Here is a 23777-nt window from a genome sequence, read left to right as displayed (position 1 = left end):
CTGACCGCCCCCCCCACCCCACAAGGGAATAAACTATTGCGGCTGCCAAGCTTTGAGAGAAAATGTTGGTGACTATTGTGTGGGTTTATTTGCATCCGTGATGGTCATCCTCAGAAACTTCCTCCTGTGATGAAAGAGATGACCTGACCTAGGCTTGACTCCAGGCGCTCGAAAATAATTCCAAATAAGGATCTGCAGCCTGACAAGCTGCTGTGCTTGAGAGAGGGGTAAACTGACCATGTTTAGCAGCAGTTTAAATTAAAGGAGGCTTTTTTGACTTCATCACCTCTCGCAGCTGCCAAAGTGATACACCTCTCTGCACCTCTGGCTGTGATTAGGAAGGCGGTAAATCACAGTAGATTATACTTTCTGCTTCTGAAGATGCTGACAGACAAGGTTCATGTTCCTCACTTTGCCCAACACCAGTGTTTTACAAGAGTGAGTCTTGGGAAAGAGCATTTCAAGGGGTGGAGGGGGTTGGAAGAAAAGAAAAAAGATGCCCAGTGGGCATTGTGAGAGCTCCTTTGTTTGCAAAGTTCACGTAACTCGAATGTACCTCCCCGTAGGTTGGTTCACAGCGTTGATATTCTCATATTATCTGAATTATAGGCAATAGATGGAAATCCTTTTGGCTGACAGTTGTCATGACAGGGAACCAGCATCTCAGAAATTGGTGAATAGCTGCTACTAATAATGGCACTACCAGATGTGACAACTGACAGGTTTTGTCACCACATAGTTACAAAGATGATAAAAGGAGCTGTTATTCTGGGTTTGGTTCCAATAAGCAGTGAAAATGCTAAAAAGAGCAACTCATAAAAGCACTATTATCCAGTGAATAGTTATTTGCAGTTTAAATGGAAGGATAAGTAAAGGGTCTTTTGATTTCTGAAACAACAAAAAAACCCTACATGTATTGAAAAATCAAGCAAAGATAAATAAGAACTGGTTAAGGCTAACCTGAATTAATCTTGCCAAGGGAACAGAGAAAACGTAAAGGTTCTCTGAGGCACATAGACTGAGAGCAGAGAGCGTTGCACGCTTTCTCGTGGCAGAGCTTGAAGCCAGCACTTTGGTCTCCAACTGAAATCATTGCTGGGCTGGAAGAAGTCTTTGACACAGGTTGTGATGGGCACTGCTGGCCTGCCATCATCCTGAGGGCTGGAGGGTGAGATCAGGGTCTCCGACAAAGGCTTTAGTCTCCAAGTATTCTGAATTTTAACTGATACTCCTTGAACTTTCAGTCTGTTTACATTATTTATCACACAGTATTACATTGTACCAAAATAACTAATGCTACACGTTCAGACTTCTGCTTGTCATCTGTAGGCTGCCAGGAGCTATCGCTCTGCTTTCCCAGAGCATAACTGCTGATTTTCAGTACGTTTCGCAACACACAAAAGGCACTAGGAAATCAGCTCAAGCATCTCAGGGTCTTGCTCAGTGTTAGGCAGGACTGCGGGTATGGAGGTCCCCAGGTCAGACCAGGGGATCTCACCAGATCTCACCGGGGGCTGGGATTAGTGAGACGCAGTTCACCTGCCTGCTCTTCTGGCTGCATTTGACTTGGACACTTTTAGGAGTGAGGAATTTGCTACGGTGGTTGCAGAGCTGCGGTTCTGGCTTGCTCTCTCCTCATAGCTCATCAGTTTCTTGAGATCTTGAGGCTGCTGGTATGATGCTGGAGGATTTCCTTGGCGTTCTGGTCTGAGGGGGAGCAGAGCAGATGTTCCTGGGGACTTGGTTCTGAGTTTAAAGCCTGTTTCGTGGTCATGGGTGATGGAGGGACAGGCTTCAAAGGGACCCTGGGGACCCTTCTGTCACAGGCTCTTTTGCAGGAAGAAGGTGGTCAAGGACAGGCAGATGAAAAAAATCCCACAAAAGAAGAACTTGGCCTCAGAGGGCCCCATAGAGAAAGAAACAGCCTGAAACAGAAAATGAGGAAACAGAGAGTACTGCACTACGGTCACTAAAAGTTCAGAGGGCTCAGGCTCCTCTGATCCCTGGGGAAGGCTCATCTCCACGCTACACTTCTGATAATGCTGCAGTGTGGCACTGGAGGCTTGGCAGCAGGTGTCTGTTTGTCTGTGAAGGTGGAAGCTTTGTGACTGGAGAATAATGTGCAAAATATATAATTTATCCAAGTGACTTCCAACTTATTAGGCTGACCCAAACAGCAGGCAAGGCTTTAGAAGTAGTCTTGAAGGAAAGAATAATAAAAGAAAGGACGGAAAGCAAGACAAAAGGCCACATGGGTTTGGCAAAGCTAGAATGTGCAGGACTAACTTGACCTTGGCTCTGATAAATGATTTCCCAGCTCAAAGGCCTACATTTCTGTAAGCTGGCTCCATTGCTTCTGAGGTCACTTGGGAGCTGTGGCCGCTTGCAGGACTAAATGCAAGACAGTAAGAGGCATTCAGTGGCATTCAGGAATGTTGTGGTTTAACCCCAGACAGCAACTGAGCCACACACAGCCGCTCACTCACTCCCCCCACAGTGGGATGGGGGAGAGAATCAGAAAGGTGAAAAACTTGTGGGTTGAGATAAGAACAGTTGAATAATTGTAATAAAATAGTAGTAGTAGTAATAATAATAACAATATACAAAACAAGTGATGCACAATGCAGCTGCTCACCACCCACCATCTGATGCCCAGCCCGTCCCTGAGCAGTGATTGCTGCCCCTTGACCAACTCCCCCCAGTTTATGTACTGAGCATGATGCCCTATGGTCTGGAATAGCCCTTTGGCCAGCTGGGGTCAGCTCTCCTGGCTGTGCCCCCTCCCAGCTTCTTGTGTCCCTGGCAGGGCATGGGAAGCTGAGGAGTCCTTGACTGGTGTAAGCCCTGCTCAGCAACAACTGAAACATCAGTGTGTTATCAGCATTCTTTTCATCCTAAATCCAAAACATAGCACTGTGCCAGCTACTAGAAGAAAAAAAAATTAACTCTATCCCCACTGAAACCAGGACAAGGAGCCAACTGAATCTTACCACAGGTTGCAGCTGAGCAAACCTAATTCTAGGGACAAACGTGGCAGCTCAAATCTAGGTGGACTCAAAAAAAAAAAATGCATACAATGTCAGATGGGAACTCTTGCTGAAACTGGAGAAGACAGGGGTTAGTGAAAGGGCTATGAGGTGACATAATGGAAATGGGCTGAGAAATATGGGAAAGCCACGAAGGCAAGAACTGATAATGAGAAGTTCTTCTTAAAGCTAGGGAGAAGTGATGCTAGAAAGGCTGTACATTAGGGCAGATGCAAAGAAATTGTGCACATATGACTGGAAATGGAGAGCACTACGTACGAGCAGAAACCTAGCTCTTGTCCTGTTTAGCAGAACAAAGTTTAGCGGAGACAGCAATGTTATCTGAGGATCAGGAGCTACTAAAGAGACTTCATCATGATAAACAACACTGTGGTGCAAGAACAAGTATTTCTAGATTGGCCATAAATCACAGGCAGCAAGTAAGAAGATAGTCTGATGTATCAGGGAACTGAGGTCCTGAAAAAAATCCTCCAGTGTCCACACTTCTGGCTTAAAAGAGGAGATTGGGGGATTATACCAGAACCCGTGGGGAGGGCTCAGACCCACAGTGTGTGCTCCACCAGGCACTAGGGGATACTGCCAATCTCGTTAGCTGTAGTATTGCACATGTTCACATGCCTACACCCAGAGTTTTCTCTAGAAAGGAGGAAATGAGAGCCTACGAGCAGAAAAGGAGGAAGATGACGTGTCTGGAGGAAATCCCACGAGCAGCCTGACCTCCTCCGCTGCTGCCTCCCTCCCTGCTGCTTCCCAGAAATGGGGAAACAGGATCCCATGTCTGAAGTGCCTGCTGCCTTCTCCGTCTGTGCTCATCACTCCACAAGCCCTCCCATTCTCCCACACGCCGCCTTGTCTCCATCCATCAGCTTGCTAATCTGTTCCAGGAAGACTGATAAACTGTCCCACCACCTCTGCCCTTGGGCCTCCGCTCCCTCCCATCACACCCTGAGGAACACAAGGTCCCTTCCCGTAAGGCCCTTCTGTCCCCATCATCATCCCTTCGCGTCCCGCTATCTCACTCCTCCGACTCATTTCTCTGAGGGTGTCACAGCCCTGAGCTGGCCACAGCTTTAGAAGGGAATTTCCCAAAGATCAAAATGTCTGCTAAGTCCAAAAGCCAGGCTTGCTTTCTTTCTGTTCTTAGAAAATTATGTTTTCAAATAAAGGCTAGAAATAAAAGGACTGGTAACAGCTCTCTACCATCCACTGAATCTCAGCGAGGTGCCTTCTTTCTCTCAGGTTTGCTCTGAGTAATGCTGACATCCCAAGCTGCAGCAGCCTCTTGAGCTTCCCCTTTGGGTTTCTTTCCTCCCACCCCTGGGAGGTCTGACAGCGCATCTGCTCCTTAGTCCTGCCAGTATCTTCTGCTGGCAGCCTGGAAACTTTTTGGAACTACTTGACTACTGCTCTTAAGATTAGGAGTTAACTTCTACCTTCAGAAGGCTTCCTCCTGGAAGTTGGTCCACATTTTGAATGCTGTAGGATGTGTTGGTCCTCATATTCCTGGTTCTCACAGCTCAGAAATGATACATATAGATGGAAAAGGTTCAAAGAAGGGCAAAGATTATCTAAGGTTTGAGATAACTGAATAAACTGGGATACTGCAGCCTCGAAAAGCAATGACTAGGATGGAATATGATAAAGGTCTACAGTATCTCCATTGCCCAGGTAAGGGTGGATAGGACCAGCACTTTACCATCTTTCCAAAGAATGGAGGCATCAAATTAAATTAGTTGGAACCAGGTCCGAAACAAAAGACTAGATGTCTCCATGGAACAAATTGTAAATCCATGGAACTCCTTTTCAGGGGTTCAGGTGGAGATAGGAGAAGGATAGTTTAGGACTTACTGAAGAGAAATTGTGGAGTCAGGAACATCCCCTAAGCTAAAAATTGGCAGCACCTAGAAGTGCATCCGAAGGAAGCATCATTAGCTTACCTACCCTGTCCTTACTCTTCCTCCAGGTAGTTGCTTGTAACCACTCTTGGAGGCAAGACTGGATGGGTTCTTGGTCTGAAACCACTCTGCTGTTCCCTCAGACTCAGCAGAAAAGCCCACAGGCAAGAACAGTCAGACCATCAGCAAAATTCACCTGCATGCCCCCAGCATCCAAGTCATCTCCCACTTCTCTCCTGTCCCACCTGAAGCTCGGGTCACTCTGCTCTGCAGATTCCTCCTGGATGGGACGGCTGTTTCCACCCTAGGTACACCAGTGCATATATACTTATAAAATACATATTATATTAATTCATTTAATATATTTATTATGGTGTATGTGTATGTATTTGTTATGCACAGTGTGTATCCTACATCCAGCTGTCATTTTGAGGAGTGGGACCCTTGCAGCAGGTACAAGAAAAAGCCTGAGTGTTTGCAGCTCAAATCCGCCTGTTTTTTCAGGCAGGCAAGAAAATTTGAAAGAAGTGTTATGGCGACTGTAACCCAAGAAGCAAGGCAAGATGGGCAGATGGTTTTAGAGAAACGTGTTACAGGGCAGCACTTTGAGGAAATTGATTCTATGATTAAAAAAGCTCACATACTTGGTTTGGGGGAGAAGCACCAGGCGGGTGGACAAGCAATATACACAGGAGCCTTGGGTTCCTGGCTCCGTTACTAACAGCCAAAACTCTTGACCTGCCCAGGCCTCTTCCCCGTGGTTACAGACAGCCCTTCCCTTTCCAATAGCTCTTTGCTGGTTTCTCTCCACTGCAGCGCTCGCTGAAGTGACGGCAAGCGGGCATAACAACGAGCTGGAAACCCGTGTGCCACCTACCTTGGTAATGAAGCGGGGCTTCAAAGTCGAGCTTTAAACAACACGCCACATGGGCTATGCCACCAAGCTCAGTACCTTCCCCATGACAAAGCCAGAAACAGAAATACAGCTACAAGCTGGATTGTGAGTTCACCAAGTCACTCGCATTGCAGAGCATGTTACCTAAGGAAAAAAATTGCCTCTCGGATCACAGAGATTCATAGAACCACATCACATTACCATGAAATGTAACTCTGAGTTATTTGAGCTTCTCTGCTGGAAACTGGCAGCATCCCCCAAAAATGAAGAGGGGGAGTAGTTTACCTGGCATCAAGGTTTACTCCCTCATCTCAATACTATTGACAGAGTACTAATGCTCATATGAGACTGAAAGCTATGAACCAAGTTTGGTATGTAATTGCTTTTCTCCATGTTACCTGTGGAGTATCCTACTGCCTGCCCAAGTCTCTCCATTCAGCACCTCCAGGAGGCTACCAGAGCACAAAGGAAACTTGACTTAAAGGCAAGATAGGAGAAGAAAAGGAAGTAAGTTGTTCTCTGTGCTTGTCTGTGATGTCTCAGTGTGTTAGCAGCAGCCGAGAACTTCAGGGAAAGATGTCAAAGACAGAGGCACCATGGAGGAGGGTGGAATTGTCCAACTCTTAACCCTTGCTGGGCATATACAGAACCAAGGAAATAGCTGCATACTAAACAGGAGTAATTTACAAAGATGCAGTAATGATTCCATCCTATGTGATTTAGCAAATCCAATTACAGTTGCACTTCAAGAGGGCCAACAGCACCCTGGCTTGTATCAGGAATAGTGTGGCCAGCAGGAGCAGGGCAGTGACCGTGCCCCTGTCCTGGGCACTGGTGAGGCTGCACCTCGAATGCTGTGATCAGTGTTGGGCCCCTCCCTCCCAGAAGGACATTGAGGGGCTGGAGCGTGTCCAGAGAAGGGCAACGAAGCTGGTGAGGGGTCTGGAGCCCAAGGCTGATGGGTAGCAGCTGAGGGAGCTGGGGGTGCTCAGCCTGGAGAAGTGGAGGCTGAGGGGAGCCCTTATGGCTCCCTACAGCTGCCTGACAGGAGGGGGGAGACGGGGCAGGGGTCAGGCTCTGTTCCGAGGGAACAGGCAATAGGACGAGGGGAAATGGCCCCAAGTTGCGTCAGGGCAGGTTTAGGTTGGACACTAGGAAAAATTTCTTCACCCAAAGGGTTGTCAGACACTGGACCGGGCTGCCCAGGGAAGTGGTGGAGTCCCCATCCCTGGAGGTATTTAAAAGGTGGGCAGATGAGGTGCTTAGGGACATGGTTTAGTGGTGGGATGGCAGGGTTAGGGGAACAGTTGGAATGGGTGATCTTAGAGGTCTTTTCCAACCTAAACGATTCTATGATTCTATGATTTAAGAGACGACTCCAAGTGCTGCTAAAAGAGTTTATTAAAGACTGTTCTAACAGTTCTCATAACAATGGCACGTACAATGATTCAAAATCATGACAAATAGCGTGGAGTTTTGAAGAGCACTACTATAATACACCATGGACACGAACAAAGCAGATGTGCCGTCTCAGAACTCTACGAGCAGGCCCATGAAATACAGAAGTTTATCATATAGCCGTATAAATGTCAGAGAAAATAGAAAAAAAAGTAAAAATAAAAGTCATTCAATATGCAGTTCTTTAATTTATTGACAGTATTACAGTACTTTATGGGCTTGTTCCAGCTGCATTTTCCAGAGTATAAGGGCAGCTGGAAATAGCAAAAAAATCCCCAAAACACTATAGACCCTCTAACAAACACATCTCAGGTGCAATCACTACTTCAGACCTTCCTGCTTATGAATTTCCAGCCAGAAATTCTGACCTCCCTGCAATCACCTTCCTCAGGACCGAGTTTCGTTTTGCAAGAAAACGAAACCAGGATGCTTCTTTAAGACAGTGCAAAAATATTTTCAATGGTATCGCTAAATCACAGATTAATGACAATCAGCATGGATCAACAGCAGCACGGCCAACAGCGACTTCAAGATCAGAACTGCACGGACCTGCTGCCCCTTGACCAGCACTCCAGACTGGGTGCTTGCAGACGGGAGACGTGTTGCCCTCTCCCAAGTGAGCCATCATCTCCAGGTTCATAGTGAGGAATGGTCTCAGCTACTCCAGGGTAACAAAATGCTACAGAAAGCCTGCAAGTATTAAATTACCTAATCCTATGTCAAAAAACTAACAGAAGAATATCGAAGTGGAAAGAGTACATAGCAGCCATGTTACTTGTCACGGCTCTAGTGTTGTTCCCTTCCTTACCGTGTCAGTCACGGCAGCCTAAGTGTGACTTGCGGAGTTCAGCAGCTTACAGCACCCCCGTGGTGATGCAGGATTCCCAGCAGCACGTGGGGATTTATATTCTCCGAGACACACCATCTAATTACAGCGGCAGGGCAGCTGCAGCCTGCTCCCGGCGTGTTGCCTTTGCAGCTTTTGGCTATGAGATCTTAGGCCCCTCTGCACTTGTCCCACTGGTCTCGCCCATGCTCACGGCAGCACATCCATGGTCATACATTCATTTGATGTGCATCTTCAGAGCAAGTTGCAACTTCTTTTTTGAGCAGACATCGAGGTGTCTGCGTATCACGTTGGGACATTGGTATGATCTGGGCCAGAACATCCCCTGGCAGCTCCACAGGACACGAACTCAATGAGAGAGAACTGTGCTTTGCCAAGCCCCCAAATCATTCTTCTTCTCCCAATTTCCACACAGTTGTGTGTTTGTATCGTAGCCTGATTATGTAGAACCTTTTTAACGTCTGCCAACTTCAGAGGATAAAATCACAGTGCTGCATATCAACAAAACCCAGCATACCCAGCCTCCAATATAAAATAATTTATATACACAAAGCAGAATTTGCATCTTAAATAAGAAGAGATTGTCTCATTCTCTATGGTTTCTTACCCAGCTACTAAAAAATAAATAATTCACATCAGATTGATGGATTTGTTTCCTGTACAGCACACGTGCGCTATTGGAGCTGACAAAGACAACATGAAAAAAACCTTTTGTAATTAATAAAAGAGAATTGCTGAACACTTGCACATATTGGCACAAGGCAGAAGAGAAAAGTGAACATTACACAGCTCAGCTCAAGTGCCCTCCTCGGTGGAGCGGGACTCAGATTTCAACTTTACAAATTCTCTGGCAACTTCATCATTGGTTCTTTGAGAGAGAATCCTCAGGACCGTAAGTCCAGTCTCATCCATGTGAATCCTGCGCCCGAGGGGGCACCAGCAAGCACAGCTTCCTTTGTCTGCTATGTCTCTGAGCTGCATCACTGCTATCCCCAGTACCCGGTCCTCCCGAGCAAAGCAGTAGTCCTTCACACAGACTTGGAGCTCGTAGGCATCAGGACCATCTTCATTCCCCAGGATGCTGAAAAACACACACAGGTTTACTTGCAGCTTCTCAGAACATATAAATTCCTCTGCAAAATAAAGGTGCTGGCAGCTGACCACAGAGTGCCTAGATGAGCCACAGAAAACCCATATCTACAGAAAAACCCTGGTCAGAGAGGGAGGAGGAAAACCTATGGCATATGGGCATTTTTGGTGTTTCACGGCTGATAAAGACAACCTGGCTACATAAAAAACAAACAATCCTTACCAAGCTGCCTTTGCATGTGTGCATGTGTTAAACTGCGAAATGTGAGGAGCAGAGAACATTAAAGCCATGCTAATTGATTTTTAACTCACATGACTTTGAACATTGCCACTTCTGTTCAGGGTTGCTTCATTTCAGCAATTAATATTTTAATTAGATGAAACCTTTGTTAAAGATTCAGAACCTTCCATTAAAGCAAAAGCTAATAAAAATACATCCCCAACCTTTCTGATGTTTCTAAAATTAAAAGAATTTTTAAGAAGGGACAAAGTCCCTTTAGAGGAAGCCTGCCTTTCCTCACATCAAAGAAAAATTGCACGGCCAGTCCCTCTGCCCCCAGATGTTTACAGCCTTTTGCTGGTCCTCTCTTCTCCTCTCATTCTGAGTGTACGGCCGGGTGAGCACTGGTCTGCACCTCCCTATGTTGAACCTTCCAAGAAGGAAGAAACCTCTGTAATAACGAAAGCCAAATAAGAGCAGCTCAATACTCTGTGTTGAGAAAGACTGTGATTTTAGCAGTGCAGCTGACTACCAGTTCCCATGGCTGTATCCTTGCAAACAAGCTCAGAAAGCTTGTCCCACAGGTCAAGTTGGGATAAAAACACAGATTAAAAGAACTAAAAATATGTAATGAACTTTTAGCCTCAACTCTATCAATAAAAGACACACAGTTCATTAAAATGATGGAGCACAGTAAAATATGTTGAGAGGACAAACAATGTGTTTCAGAAGGTAGCCAAAGGACACTGCTGGTATAGAACAGACCTCAGCATCCCACCCACAGCAAGAACTCCCATAATCTAGCTTTTCCTGCCAGGACACCAAGCACTTGGCCAAGCTACTGCTTCAAGCGCTCTCTGGGGCCTTGAGCAGGCTGTTCGTGGACACTGGAAAACTGTATCCATCCTCTGCATCTGCACTTGCCTCGTCAGATCCCCCGGGCACTTTTCACACTTACAAGTGAAAGGTTTCATTGTATTTGGGAGCCCAGTTGTTGCTCTTTGACTTGGTTGTGAATTTCCTCTTCTTGTCACTCTGGTGGGGCCCAATCATGGTGATTTCAACGAATGGACGGAACATGCCAGACGTTTGCCACTTCAGGTCGTTGGCTGCCACAACTGGAAAAAGAGAGTCACAAATTGGTTTACAGTAAATACCCATTTGTTCCCATTGCTCTGGACACCTTTCCATTCTGCTTTCAATTTGTTGTTTCAGTGGAGTAAGTCCAACTTAAAACAGGCGAGTGTCCCAACACACACGGGCAGGACTTTTTTGTAATATGAAGATACACTGTTTTGCTCTAGTTTAAGTTCTGTAAAGGGAATTTAATGCTTGGGACAGCACTTAGCTTTTGCCGTATGGATAGTCAAGAAATTAAGTCAAAAACCCCAGGCATTCATGCAGCTCCAGGCAGGCTGCCCTGCCAGTTCAGTGCTTAACTCTACATTATGCGTGGGACGAGAAAAAAAAGGGGCATTTTGGGGGACTTTTCCAAAAGGAAAATGAGACTGCAGGTAAGACAAACAAAGCCCATAAGCTGTGGGTGGTTCCAGAACCCAGAATTATTAGCTCTTTAATTCTCATCCTCTTTCAGGTCACTGCAGGGAGTAGACTGAAGCTCAGGAAATAGATCTGAAAATCAGTTTTTGCATTGCAGCGTAGATTTAGCCAGAAGAAGAGAGGCCTGAAGAGCTGTTTATATAAATCTATAGAGGAAATTAAAGTAGTTAAATATGCTGTATTCGAGCAAGGGAGACTAAGGAGGAAGAGGAAGCCTGGGATGAATCACTGCTTCGGTTATTTTCAGACCAGCTCTTCAGAGGCCAGCGTGGCCTTCAGGATGGGGGAGTGAAGCCTCTGAACTCTTACTGGCTCTGCAGTCTCTTGGTTTACACTGAGCAATTTCGCAACATTGCCTTGTCACGCTGCCCTGTTCTCTCTGCAGCACACACTAAACTGTGGTGTCTGGTTAGAGCCATCATCTGATTCTTGTTTACTTCATGTATCGTTGCCAAAACCCAACTGGACTATACATTGCCATGTCACTGGCTGGACTGGACAAGCTCATTTAGTGTTTCTCTACATGTTTCTGATGTGAAACAGAGGAAACAACTCTGGATTCACATCACATGAGCTAACACAGAAATATAATGACTGCCAACTGGAGATTTGACTCGGCACAGTCAGAGAGCCTGAGCCGTAACACATGCTTTGCCGTACCTTTCACTGTGACCTTGTGTTCACCGGTTCCTGGGTGGGTATACAGGTCGATCTGTATGGACACTTCACCCACAGGATCATCCACACCAGAGCCTGTTTGGAGAAAATTGACACCCCCCCAGTGCACACAGGGATTATTGTTTATTGGCCCCCAAGGCAATAGCGTTTTCACAGTACACCTTCCACAGCCAGCTTTTCAGTCAACATCAATAATGTAACATTAATGCAAAATAACATCAGGCTTGCATGCCCAACACGCATAAAACACTAATGTTTTTTGCAATCCACCATAAAGATTGCATCCTGTTGAGAACACTAGTGAGAATTTTAAAAGAATTTAAGAGACCTAAAGCTTGACAATGGACTCTCACGGAGAGCAAGGACTTTTCAGAGATTCCTGCCAAGCTATTGTGTGCACATGCAGGCATTCCAGTGGTGGGCACCAGCATTCCTGTCCACTCAGGGAAGAAGGGAGAACAAAAACCCCAACAAAACAACACCACCACCACACCAGAGAGAAAGTTTAGAGGAAAAAAAAGGACGAAGATGTTAGTGATTTGCACTGAGCCATAGTGCAGTCTCACCCTCCATGAAACTTTTTCAATGTCCTACATCAGATAAAAGTCGCCATCCTGACTGCCTATCTGCTTCCCTTCAGAGGATAATGAGAATCCCTTCAGTGTTGTGCACCAAAAATGATGAGGGAGAAGCACTCACAATTTGCATACTTATTTCCCTTCATCAATCAGCCAGGGAGAAAACAAGATGCAGCTTCAACGGAGGAAAAGATAACATGTTGTAACAGAGGCAGAAGATCTCATAAACCTTACAATTCATGTATTATGATGTTTTCAACTTTCAAACTTTTAATCATAATTATCATGCGATGTATGGAAATGACATTTTTCTGGGTAGGAAAGTCAAGATGTCATGTAAATTGCAGAAAAAGACTGCTTTGCAAAATGAAAATTAAGTCTTTGGTAAGATAGTGAGATTGATTTTCCTTTCTCTTTGATAACTTTCTGATCTGAGGTTGACAATTAGCAATGCTGTTGTAACTGGGATACCTGCAGGGTAACTGGGTACCTATGAACAGCAGTATTATTTTATCAATTTTGAGGCTAAGACACATCACTAAGTGAAAGAATTGCTGCATTTGAAATTCAAGATAAGGAGCTTGAAGGATACCATTAAACAAACATTTTGATTAGATAGATCTAACACGTCAACTTTCACAAGAACAGTCTGCAGGCAGCAAAAACACTCATTTAAAAACCAAGAGGTTGAGAGCTAATCTGTGCAATTCTCTGAAGGGAATTACATGGCACAGAACTGTAGGCAGTGAAAGTCACATTAATATACAAGTAAGAGTATCTGAGCAAACATAACAGAACCGCAAATTATTATCTTAAGGTAGATTCCAATTCTTGACCCGAGTACAATAAACAGCCTCTCGGCTGTAACATTTGTACATGATCTTGAATGTACCGTTTTCTCCCCACTTAGAAGGGCAGTGTTCCTTCTTTTCTGTATATAAGCACAGAACTTTAAAATTGGTAGGCTTAATTATTGACCTGACCCATCTAATGGTGCGGGTCTGTCACACTGTTGGCATTTTCCACGGGAACAGACAAGATTACAAACAGTATATAACAATTTTATTCGGTAACATCTGCAAAAACATCAACTGCCAAACACTGAGGTCTTCATTTTATTATCTTTAGTGTAGTTAATAGGTTATAAAGAAGACACTGATGCTTCAGAGGAATGACAGTGCAATCATCCCATTACCTCTGAGGGAGACAAAATTTAGATTTTCTTTTTTTTTTTTTTTGTTCTACCTTCATTCTTGTCTTTTCATACAAAAATCTTTTTCTATTAACTGAAACGTTAGAGACAAAACCCCACTTTGTAGATGACCACTGAAAAATATTCTGATCATGTACAACTGTGTATACATGTTACACATACTTGCACATTTAGTGACAAGCAGATGTAAATCTTGACATGAAAGTTTCATTGGTATTGCGATACTGGAAGGTGAAACTGCAGAACTGAGCTCATGCAATGTGTTACAGATGTATGTCACCTAAGATAACAAAAAGACTTTGGACAGCAGAAAATAAATTGAGAGATAAAACAGAACAAAACTTAATTTTTTAGGTCTCTCCTGAGCACCCTGACTTTTAGCTACCCCCCTTTAAGCCAGATGTTTCAAGCTCGGCCATAACTTGGAGTGCATATCAGACATTACCATGTATTACAGTAGCCCATTTCAGCAGACCATATGCATGCAAGTCTAGGACTTGAAACAGCAATACATAGCCCATGGTAAAGGGTAGGGGAACAAGTCCATAGCATCTCTCAGAACAGTCCATTTTTGAGACAGCTTTCACATCCCATGAATAAATCTCAAGCTTGGGGACAGGGTCTCAGGCAGGGTACAGAATTCTACACCGTGCAACCCGTGGCTCCATTTGTGGGATGCAAGCATTCGGTGAAAGTTCACTTCTACAGGGAGCTATGAGGAACGGGTCTCTGGAAAAGGTTTCTGAGCATGGGCAAGATGACTTCAAAAGCAAGGCAGTTGGCTAATGTTGTTATGGTAACAACATTAGTCGTGAACATACCCTTATCAGGAAGAACATCCTCATTAGCGGTAAACCTAATACCTTTCCCATCATGCACTGAGACATGAATTCAAAAGGCAAGAAGCAAGCAGGATAAAGAGAGAATAGTGTGAATTACAATCCAATTAGCGGTGTCAGTTAAACAAATACAAGACAAATATTCTAGCTCTTAACAGACAAAATATCCTCTTAGATCTTCTGCACCAACACAGGCTTCGGAGAGCAAGGCTGTCTGTGAGTAAGGGATTGTCTGGTTTAAAACAAGAACAGAATTGGTGCTGGCATAACTAAATTGCAAGCCCTGACCCAACTTTGCAGAGCAAACATTTAATGGCATACCGCTATGGAAGCCGGCTCAGTAAGAAAACGAGGGCAACAGATACCTCACAAACTGGAAGATGCAACCATTGAGCAGTGAAGTAAGAGAGGCAAACAGTCAGCATTTAAATAGTTTTGCATGCGGCCATTTCCTCCTATAGGCTTGTGGGAACCTTGACTCATGCAAAGGCAAACATCAGTCAGACAGCTCTGGTAAGCAGATGCCAGCTGTAAATTCTAGTACTGTCCCTTCTGTCCCTCCAACGCCTGTGCAGGTCTCTAAACCAATCTACCAATGAGGGTTACTGAGAAGTGTATGTAACCAATATCCTTTCCTAGCCTCAATCTCAGGAGCAAGTCATGCCTTTCTTCGAGATATTCCCTTATTGATCCTACAGATATAGGTGGCATAGCTCCAGTCTTTTGTCCCTGAACAGGGTCCAAAAATCTCAAGCCTACTAATGTAGAAGATGCTGATTTGGACCAGTTCAGTGGCCCACCATGCCCAGTACCTGTCTCCTAAAGTGTCTCAGAGAGCCACAAAAAAATGTCATCAGTCAGCTATGAGATATAATCAATGACCTCGCAACGAGTACATCTTATGTCCTAAAACTAGAGCTTAATTCTTTCTAAGCTTCTTAAAAAAAACCAAACCACCCACCACACACACACTTCGGCAGCAATGCTGTATACTGCTGCTGCTCGCAGATTATGTTCAATTCTCTTTGTGCATCTACTAAACACTCACCCTCAGTGGAGTTTTACAGTCAAATCATGCATCGCATGAAGCTGCTTCCTCCTATCAACTTTGAATTTGCCACTTTGCAACTTCAACGGAGCATCTTCTTCCTCTAACTTTAAACACTCCTGACTGTAGTATGGAGTGCAGAACAGCAGCGCTGCACACATCCTTGTATCTTGACTCATCACGACAACATAACAGGATCCACATAAAAAAAACTAGCTTCAATTCACGGTCTGGATATATAATGGGAAACATTTGCCGTAGAACAGCAAAGATTGAAAAACCACTGTACATGCAAGTTCCCAGTCAAAAAGTGTTCGTACAACTCTAACAGCAACAGCCAAGTTCCCGGAGTCCCCTGTGAATGTAGCAGTCCTTGACCTGTCTGGCCACTGGATGTCATCGTTGCTCTGCTGGGACACAGCTATAGGACCATTCTCTCAAATCCACTCTTTAGTTAACTTCAGTGTTCTAATGCAGTATATTTCAGCCTAAGCAAGATTATATCATGCTGCTAAAGGCAGGGATGATTCAGTCCCTTCAAAACTACACTAAACTTTTCACTTTAAAACTTTACAACCAAACCTTTTTTTGCTCAAGAGTTCTCAGTACTTTCTGCACTGGTTGGGGAATGCCAGCATCAAGTAGTCTCATTTGCACATGAGGAAAAAGTGTGTTGGCCTGGGAGTGCTTTCCCTTTGGTTTCAGGGCTCAGTGTGACAGAGTTTGTGCAGTCTGTGGGGTTGCCAGCTCTCATAGGCTTGGAAAGATTAAAGGAAAAAGGACCCCAAGCAAAAACGCGGCAGAAAGACACCCCCATGGAGTTGTATGACTTCTGCTGCTGAAAGGTAGTAGCCCAATGCTACAAGCCCAATGAGGCTTGTATTTAAACAGCCTCAAAGCATGAGTTTCAGTTTTGACCTAACCTCTAATAGCATCTGTCCTCTCTTCCTGAGACAAATGAGATTCATAGGCAGCGAAGGTCCCTGACTACAGACCAAATTATTCTCTACAACAGCCTGGAGATGTTTACATGAAAGCAATGAAAGATAGAGACAATTAACTGTTTACCCCTTCCAAATCAATGAAACAGCAGCACAATCGTGCCTTCCCAGAGAGCTACCGAAGAACTCTAGTGACGCACCCCAGCAGCTTACTAATAGGCTGTGGTGAATGGTAATCATCGGGCTTGCGCGTACCCTGTACTGGCTGCAGACAAAACACTGCTTTTGTTACTCTCTTGACAGACTTTTCCCTTTGCAGGCAGCGTGTGGCTCTGTGACTCGTCACATCGCTGTCGATCAGCCTTGGTCAGACCTAGGCGGGCTGCTGGCAGCCGGCCTGGGACACAGGCACCGACTCACTTCTCCCCGGCGTCTCGCTGAAATGGTCTCTCTCACCACTGTGGAAGTCTCGGTACAAACACTCCAAATTTCACGTAAGTCACCCATCCACTTTAATTCATGAAACGTGACTGTTAAATTGAGGATTGCAGAAAAAAAAGACCACAGACACCCCAGGACTTGTATTTCATGTATTTCTGCTCTCTCAAAATGTAGTCGTTGAGCAGGAAATAACCTCCTTTTCCTCCTTCCCAGTTTCGAAAGCTCTGAACTGTCACGCTCCCAGAAATGCTACTGCCAAAAGCACTCTACGAACTGGCAGTACAAGACAAAGCAATTACGAACAGAGCAGATCGCTCCTTTCAACTTTGCCAACAACACAAAAGAGTCTTACCCTGAGCTGTCTGAGTCTGGACAAAGGTTTTTATGAGAGTGTCTGTGGTCTGAGTGTAGAGAGAGAGAGCATATCGAAGTGACTGCAGGTCTGGACTCTTCTCCAAGAAGGTTTTCTTCAGACCATTCCCGCCAGCATGGAAATATTGCTAAGAGTAAAAAGAAAGAGGAAAAATACTGAGGAAGAATTGCAGCCAGCAACCAACATTTATGGGCTATTGTGCGTGCGGATGGGAAAGAGCCAGGGAAAATTTCACTGAACAGCTTCTGTACTGGAAATCCAGCTCTTAGACCAACTGATGCCCACTGCTCATGGCTTTCCTCTTTCAAAGCATGTAAATATAAATATGCTGGCTCCCAGCACATGCCAGTCACCTGAGCCTATTCAGGTTTGCACAAACATGGCAGTATCACTCGCTTAGTGCCATTATCACTGTAACAGCAGCAACAAGACTCCTGCCATCTCCTCAACTGGGACAGGCACTATCCTCCCAAATAGTATTTGGGGATGGAGCAAGGGGATGACAGAGGCAGAAATGGAATCACTCACTTTGATAGTATCCAGTGCCAGATCCAAAACAGCACACTGCTTTGGAGTGAGACTCCTGGTTTCTTCTCTCACCATATGATCCTGCAAAAAAAAAATTATATTTGACATGAGTATGCTGTCAGAGACTAAAGGAAACGGAGTCCCCAGTATCACCTCTTTCTCTGGATTCATGCTGTGGCTACATGGCCACAGCATTAATTCAGCTGTTTAAGGAACACTTAATGGAGTCTCTCAGAGTCATTTATTACAGCTTAACTTGAAAATAAACTCACTTTCTCTGTTTCTTGCAGGCACAGAAGAGAGAAATAAGCAAAGGAACTGGACAGAGATAAATGAAAATATAAAATCATAGTTTGTCTCTCAGAAAACCCAAACAGAAGTCTGCTTGCAACCCCTGTCATTCTAGACCAGCCACAACAAAACTCTCAAAACACCACAAAACTCTCAAATTCCACCACAAGGAATTCTGAGAAACAGATACTGGGCAATGTTGTTAGGTGTTGGTTGTGGATTTTTTTAAGTTCTTCCATCTACAAAGGTCACTAATTCGTCATATTGTTGGTGTAGAGGAAGAAAAACAAACAAGCAACACGCTCTAGAAAATATCTTTGCTAAAAGAAGCTGTTCCCATTAAGACCCACCATCTCTAATACCAAAGTGCCTGGAATCCCTCAGGAAGGGATTCCCTTACCTGCAGTGGGAGTGTATCCCTGTTAGACTCCTGCCTGCCTACAAGGATGTGCTGTCCTTTGGCATTTCACTAAGCTCCTTCTCTCTGATGGTTAGTCTAGGTCCCAGGGAAAACCAGCACATTTTAGGAAGTAAAAGCTTTGCAAAAACCCAGATTCTAACTCTGAGCTGCTGGGGTGTCACACCGACTGGCTGCAACCTGGGTGATGAAGCATTCATGAAAAAGATTCAGGCAAATGAAGCAAAGGCTACTTATCCCTGCCTTAAACCTGTCATAACCTCTGATAAGAGACATTTTTCAGGAGACGTGTCTACTAAATTGTCTTTGAGCAAAGCATGCCTAGTGTGTGGCATCCTGTGCACGCTTCATGCTGATAAGCCTGCTGGCTATCTTGCAGCCTGGTGATTCTGGTGCTTCTTCACACTGGCCTGGTGCTGTTCCCATTCATTATCCACCATGATCCATCTCCTGCTGATGGAAACAAGGCTCACTGCAGTCTAGGTGCAGTGCTAGGCATTTGCCACGCTTCTCACAGACATCTAGCTAGCACCTTTGCACAGTGCTGCATTAAACTCTACCAAAGATGCCTCTCAAGGCAGCGGTACCTCAGACAAGTTTGCACCATGCTTTCTTGAGTACTAGAGACATGCCTCAACTTGCCTGTTTCCCCCACACAGGCTGCTCTGGTCTGGGGAGGTATGTGTACTTAAAGGGGGCCTATAGGAAAGATGGGGAAAACATTTTTAGTAGGGCCAGCTGTGACAGGACAAGGGGGGATGGTTTTAAACTGAAGCAGGGTAGGTTTAGACTGGATATAAGGAAGAAATTCTTTACAATGAGGGTGGTGAAACACTGGAACAGGTTGCCCAGAGAGGTGGTGGAGGCCCCATCCCTGGAAACATTCCAGGCCAGGTTGGATGGGGCTCTGAGCAACCTGATCTAGTTAGCGGTGTCCCTGCTCCCTGCAGGGGGGTTGGGTTGGATGACCTCTAGGGGTCCCTTCCAACCCAAAACATTCTATGATTCTAGTGCAGTGGCACAGCACTCTGTTCGCTGAAACATAGCTTCTGTTATGACGAGCTGTCCTTAGGGGAGCAATACCACTCCTCCCTCTTCTTCATGAGCTGGGAGTAATTCAATTGAAGATGATGTGGCTTCACACTTCAGTACACAGAGGGTATAACAGTCTTTCTCTCTCTGACAGTCAGATTAAGTGCACAATCAGCCAGAGCCCAAGGCCACGTTCATGGGAGAGGCCAATTTAGTCAGGGTAGCTGTGTCCGCAAGGCAGAGTGACTTTCATATCTGTTGAAATGACTTGCTAGGTCTGCCTGCCAGATCCCCCACACAGCAACAGCAACTAAGTGGTCAGCATTTTTCCCTTAAACACCTGAAGAGCTCATTCAGCACCGCTCTGAGCGGGTCACCCTGCCGGTGCCCATGCTGTCATCACACAGCAACGCGTTACTGCTTTCTAAGAGAGTTTCCCAGTGCCATTCACTTCAACACATTATGTAAAAATAACCCAGTGACTGGACTGGTAATGCTTGCACCTACACACATAGGAGCCCACGACTGTCGTTACCCTGTGTACCTGCCCTCTGCAAATCCCACACTGTTCCTATAAAGGACTGTACAGGGTGCTACAGATTGCCAGCCAGGAGCAAGCCACAAGTATTTACATCAAATAATTATGCTACTTCAAGCAGAAGAAGTAAAAAAAAAAAAATTTCCTGGTCTATCGGACTCATCCTTATGTTCTCCACAGGTACCTTCAGAAGAACCTCCGCGGTCAGAACTCGGCTGGTTACACCGGGGGCAGCGCAAGGGAGAGGAGGCTGCTGCTCCCTGCTCCAGCTGACGGCTATTAAGCAAACCCAGCAGAAAGAGTTTGATAATAAATGGGAGGCAGATCTGTGGCACCAAGCTGCCAGGTTTATGGTTGGTTTTCTGAGCATTTTAAAACATACTGTGAAATTGATTTGTCATCAGGACGAGAACCTGTGCTTGTCAGGTCTGTCAGTCCCGGTTTTCAGCTGAGTTGTCTGATTCACTAGGGCTCTGTTCCCCCTGTTCTATTTAAGAAAAATAAAGCTTAAAATCCATCCCATAATTTTTCCAGGCTTTTAGCAGAACTGGAAAAATGCATAGGAGACGGACTCTGAAGAGCCATTTACTCACGCCTCCCCTGTTAGCTTGTATGTGCCTGCAAAAACAAAAGGACCAAAAAAAAAATAAATCCACCATGCTTAACACAGACTCAAATGATTTACACTCTCGCAATACCTTTGCTCTTCTAGAAATTTTTGGACGCAATGTCGGTTCACACCATCTGTCTGAACTAAAGGCCCTCCAGCATTCAGGTGGCAGAGTGCTTTCACGCTTGTGTACAGCGCTCTTGCCATATATAAAATCCTGTGTACCTGTGCTGCTGTAGTCCTATATGTGGGTATGCAAATAGAGGCTGGAACAGACACCAGGGCTTGCCTGATTTGCATGACTACGTTCATTTCTAAAAATGCAGCCCAGAGTTACCAAAGTTAAGCTTTACAGGACTGAACTGAAGATGGGCTGCTGCTGAGGGATGGCCTTCAGTGTGAATGGAAACCAGCAAAGCTTCCAGCTCACTCCTGGCAAAGGGCACCTTGTACATATTAAGAAATTCCAGTAATGAGAAAACACAGAAGTAAAAGATAACACCGGAAGTCATTAGCTATGCCCAAGAATGCAAGCAAGCCACAGAAACTCACACTCCTCTGAGCACAAACTTGTCCTTGTGACCTGGGAGGAGAAACAGCATGAATTCGGAGCTCTCTCTCTTTGACACCAAGAGTGCAGGTACAAGGCAGGGATGTCTTCTCTTCCTCCAAATGCTGGGTCCTTGCTGATGTTTTTGGAAGGGGAAGGGGATACTCACAGGAAAAGGGAGTGACATTTGGAGGGTGTGGTCCAGCTCCCACTCTCCCAGGCTGGCTACAAAGCTCCTCTCTCCCCCCATTTCTCTCATGGAAGTGACACAGAACACTGTAAGCGCAGGAAGCAGCGGAGGTAGCGCAATCCTTGGGAGCCACGATGTCACCAGGGAGGACAGCCTGGCTGTGGGAGTGCACGGGGCTGTCCCCCAGCACAAGTGACAGCTATTCCCCTGAGGAACCGCACTTGGAAGTTCATGTTATGTCACTGCTGACTGCTATGCAACAGCCTCAGAATGCAGCTGGAGAACAGCGTACGCATCTAATGACACACCTGCACGTCCAGATCACGTACTAGGATTGCTAATGAGCACTGCCTTGAATTGTTGTGCTGTCCTGGCTCACAAACGTGTGTATGTGAAGTCTGTCTGCTGGGCAAGGGAAATAGACAGTCATATAAAGACTATGGGAAAAGATGAAAGCATTTTGAAATCGCACTAATCACTTAAGGAGAATGTCCTTGCTGTGGGAAGATTTCCCTGATCACGCTCCAGGACAGAGTACACGTTCCGCTCCAACTCCCTTGCAGCGCCGTTTAGGCACTGTGACACCTCCTGTTTAGACCTCCTCTTGCACAGTACCTGCTTTGTAGCACAAGTCAAACCACAACACAGCGCAGTTTGAATGTTGGAAGGCGTGATTATTTTCATACCATTCCCATCGTGACCAGTGAATTAATGCTTGATTGGCTTACGATGAGGTGGTGTGCACTTAGTAATGCTCATGTCATGCACTGTCACGTCATGCACTGTCAAAACACATCAACATAGCCTTCACGCTAAATGCCAGCTTGCCTGTAAAGAGAGCCCACGCAGAAGGAATTTACAGACACAGGCTCTCTTCCATGAGCAAGTTATTTTTGTAACAGTGCATATAATTCATCAATAGCTAGCACAATCATCTTTCCAACCAGTATCTCACTATAAGGATCACATAAGGGACTCCCTTTTATATATGGGGATACAGAGGAACTGGCCAGATACTGAAAACTTTTTTTTTTTTTTTCATTTTAAATTGATATACAAACTGATCACTGTATCTACAGAAAAGAGAAACTACTTCGATGATTAAACCCGCAATAAAATGTATCAGTTAAACACAATACTGATGTTAGCAGAATGCATTTAAAAGCACATTTAATGCATTTACAAGCATTTCTCTGCAATTGCATTCAGTGACAAACCACTGGAGGAAGCACAAGACATGCTATGCGCTACTACACTTCCACACATGGACATTAACACAAGCCATGCAGAACAATACCTTCAACTTTGACAAGTGTCCCAGTTCCTTAGCAGCACTGAAAATCAACTGTGTGCCCTATGATTGCAAGAAGTTAGAAAAGAAGGGGAAAAAAGAGAAAAGATTATAAACAAGCTTTGCATGTTTTTCATCTGAGCAAGTCAAGTCAGTTCACAGACAGAACTTTGCATAACCACTCCAAGGCCAGTCACAACAACTTGACTCCATGCCAGTTTATTACCTACTATAAAATCTGGCATTTCAGTGGATACCAGATCAAGAGCTAGTTCAGAGCACAATATTCTGCTAACAGGTTCACTCGTGCTTACAGCAGCCACCCATTTAAATAGGATGTGCCTTCAAGTGGATTGCACAGGCTGGGGGTGAAGGCAGCGCACTGGCTTTGTCTGCAAGCACTCCTCCAGTTTTCAATCCAAGTCTAAATACACATGAAGATGGCATAAGACTGGCCAACCCAAAAGATCACACAGCTGATGACAACCGCTCTATAGAAGCAGAGCCCAGCCAACAGGGTGGGGGTAAGCATACACCAGATCAGAAACAAAGCAGAATCTGAGCCATTTTCGTGCAAGAGATCGGCAAATAAAGTACAGCATCACCTTTACATGTCAAAAGTTTGGCAATGGCTCTTCTTCCCCCATGGTGGGTTACTGATGCAGTATGACCAATGAAGAAACAAAAAGGGAAGATAAATCCCGGTGATGGGAAATCTTGCTCCAAGTCACTTTCACTCTATTGTAATTGATTTTTACAGACTTTCTCTGCAATGGTTACAACAAAGATATTTTTCCTTTTGCCCACCACAGCATTTGTCTGTTGTGTAAAATTCCTTTTGCCTGGGGAGTTAAGTCCAAAATTTAATGAGAACGCCAAAAGCAGACAACACAATTCTCCAGCTTCTTCTCACAAAGATGCTTTATGGCATGCTCTGGAATTTATTTTCTTCCCCCTCGCTCCTTTTCATTCAACAAATCTTGCCTTTTTCTTTAAAAAAGTCACAACTGCCTATTACTCCACTTGGAATGAACCCCCAGCCTACTGTGATTCTGGCTATGAACTGTGCATCTACCATATAATGAAACTTTGCCTTCCACTTCAGCCTTCTTAGGCTAGTCAGATTTGGGCTTTAGGACCAAGCCAAAGCTATGGGTGACCCCTCTTCCCTAACTGAACCTCCCCTCTGTTATCTCTCTCAGGAATG

The 23777-nt window shown here is 45.0% G+C and overlaps 1 protein-coding gene across 3 annotated transcripts in view; it reads right to left on the bottom strand.

The window, feature by feature from the left end:
• Positions 1-8937: 8937 nt before the first annotated feature.
• Positions 8938-23777, bottom strand: part of UNC13B (unc-13 homolog B) — a 194986-nt gene continuing 180146 nt past the window's right edge. For 2 of the 3 annotated variants that reach the window (XM_035902676.1, XM_009647276.2), the window contains exons 34-39: positions 22577-22633; positions 17651-17731; positions 17102-17249; positions 11672-11764; positions 10410-10569; positions 8938-9223 (exon numbers count right to left, since the gene is read on the bottom strand). In XM_035902676.1, coding sequence (XP_035758569.1) covers positions 8938-9223; positions 10410-10569; positions 11672-11764; positions 17102-17249; positions 17651-17731; positions 22577-22633 — 825 coding nt within the window. Of the gene's footprint in view, positions 9224-10409; positions 10570-11671; positions 11765-14301; positions 14359-17101; positions 17250-17650; positions 17732-22576; positions 22634-23777 lie in introns of all 3 variants that reach the window. The other variant, XM_035902675.1, reaches the window with a different exon arrangement.

The sequence above is a fragment of the Egretta garzetta genome, unplaced genomic scaffold (genome assembly GCF_000687185.1).
Source record: "Egretta garzetta isolate BGI_Z169 unplaced genomic scaffold, ASM68718v1 scaffold59, whole genome shotgun sequence".
Taxonomy (NCBI): domain Eukaryota; kingdom Metazoa; phylum Chordata; class Aves; order Pelecaniformes; family Ardeidae; genus Egretta; species Egretta garzetta.
Note: the sequence above shows the minus strand (reverse complement) of the source record. Positions and strands in the feature narration are given on the sequence as shown.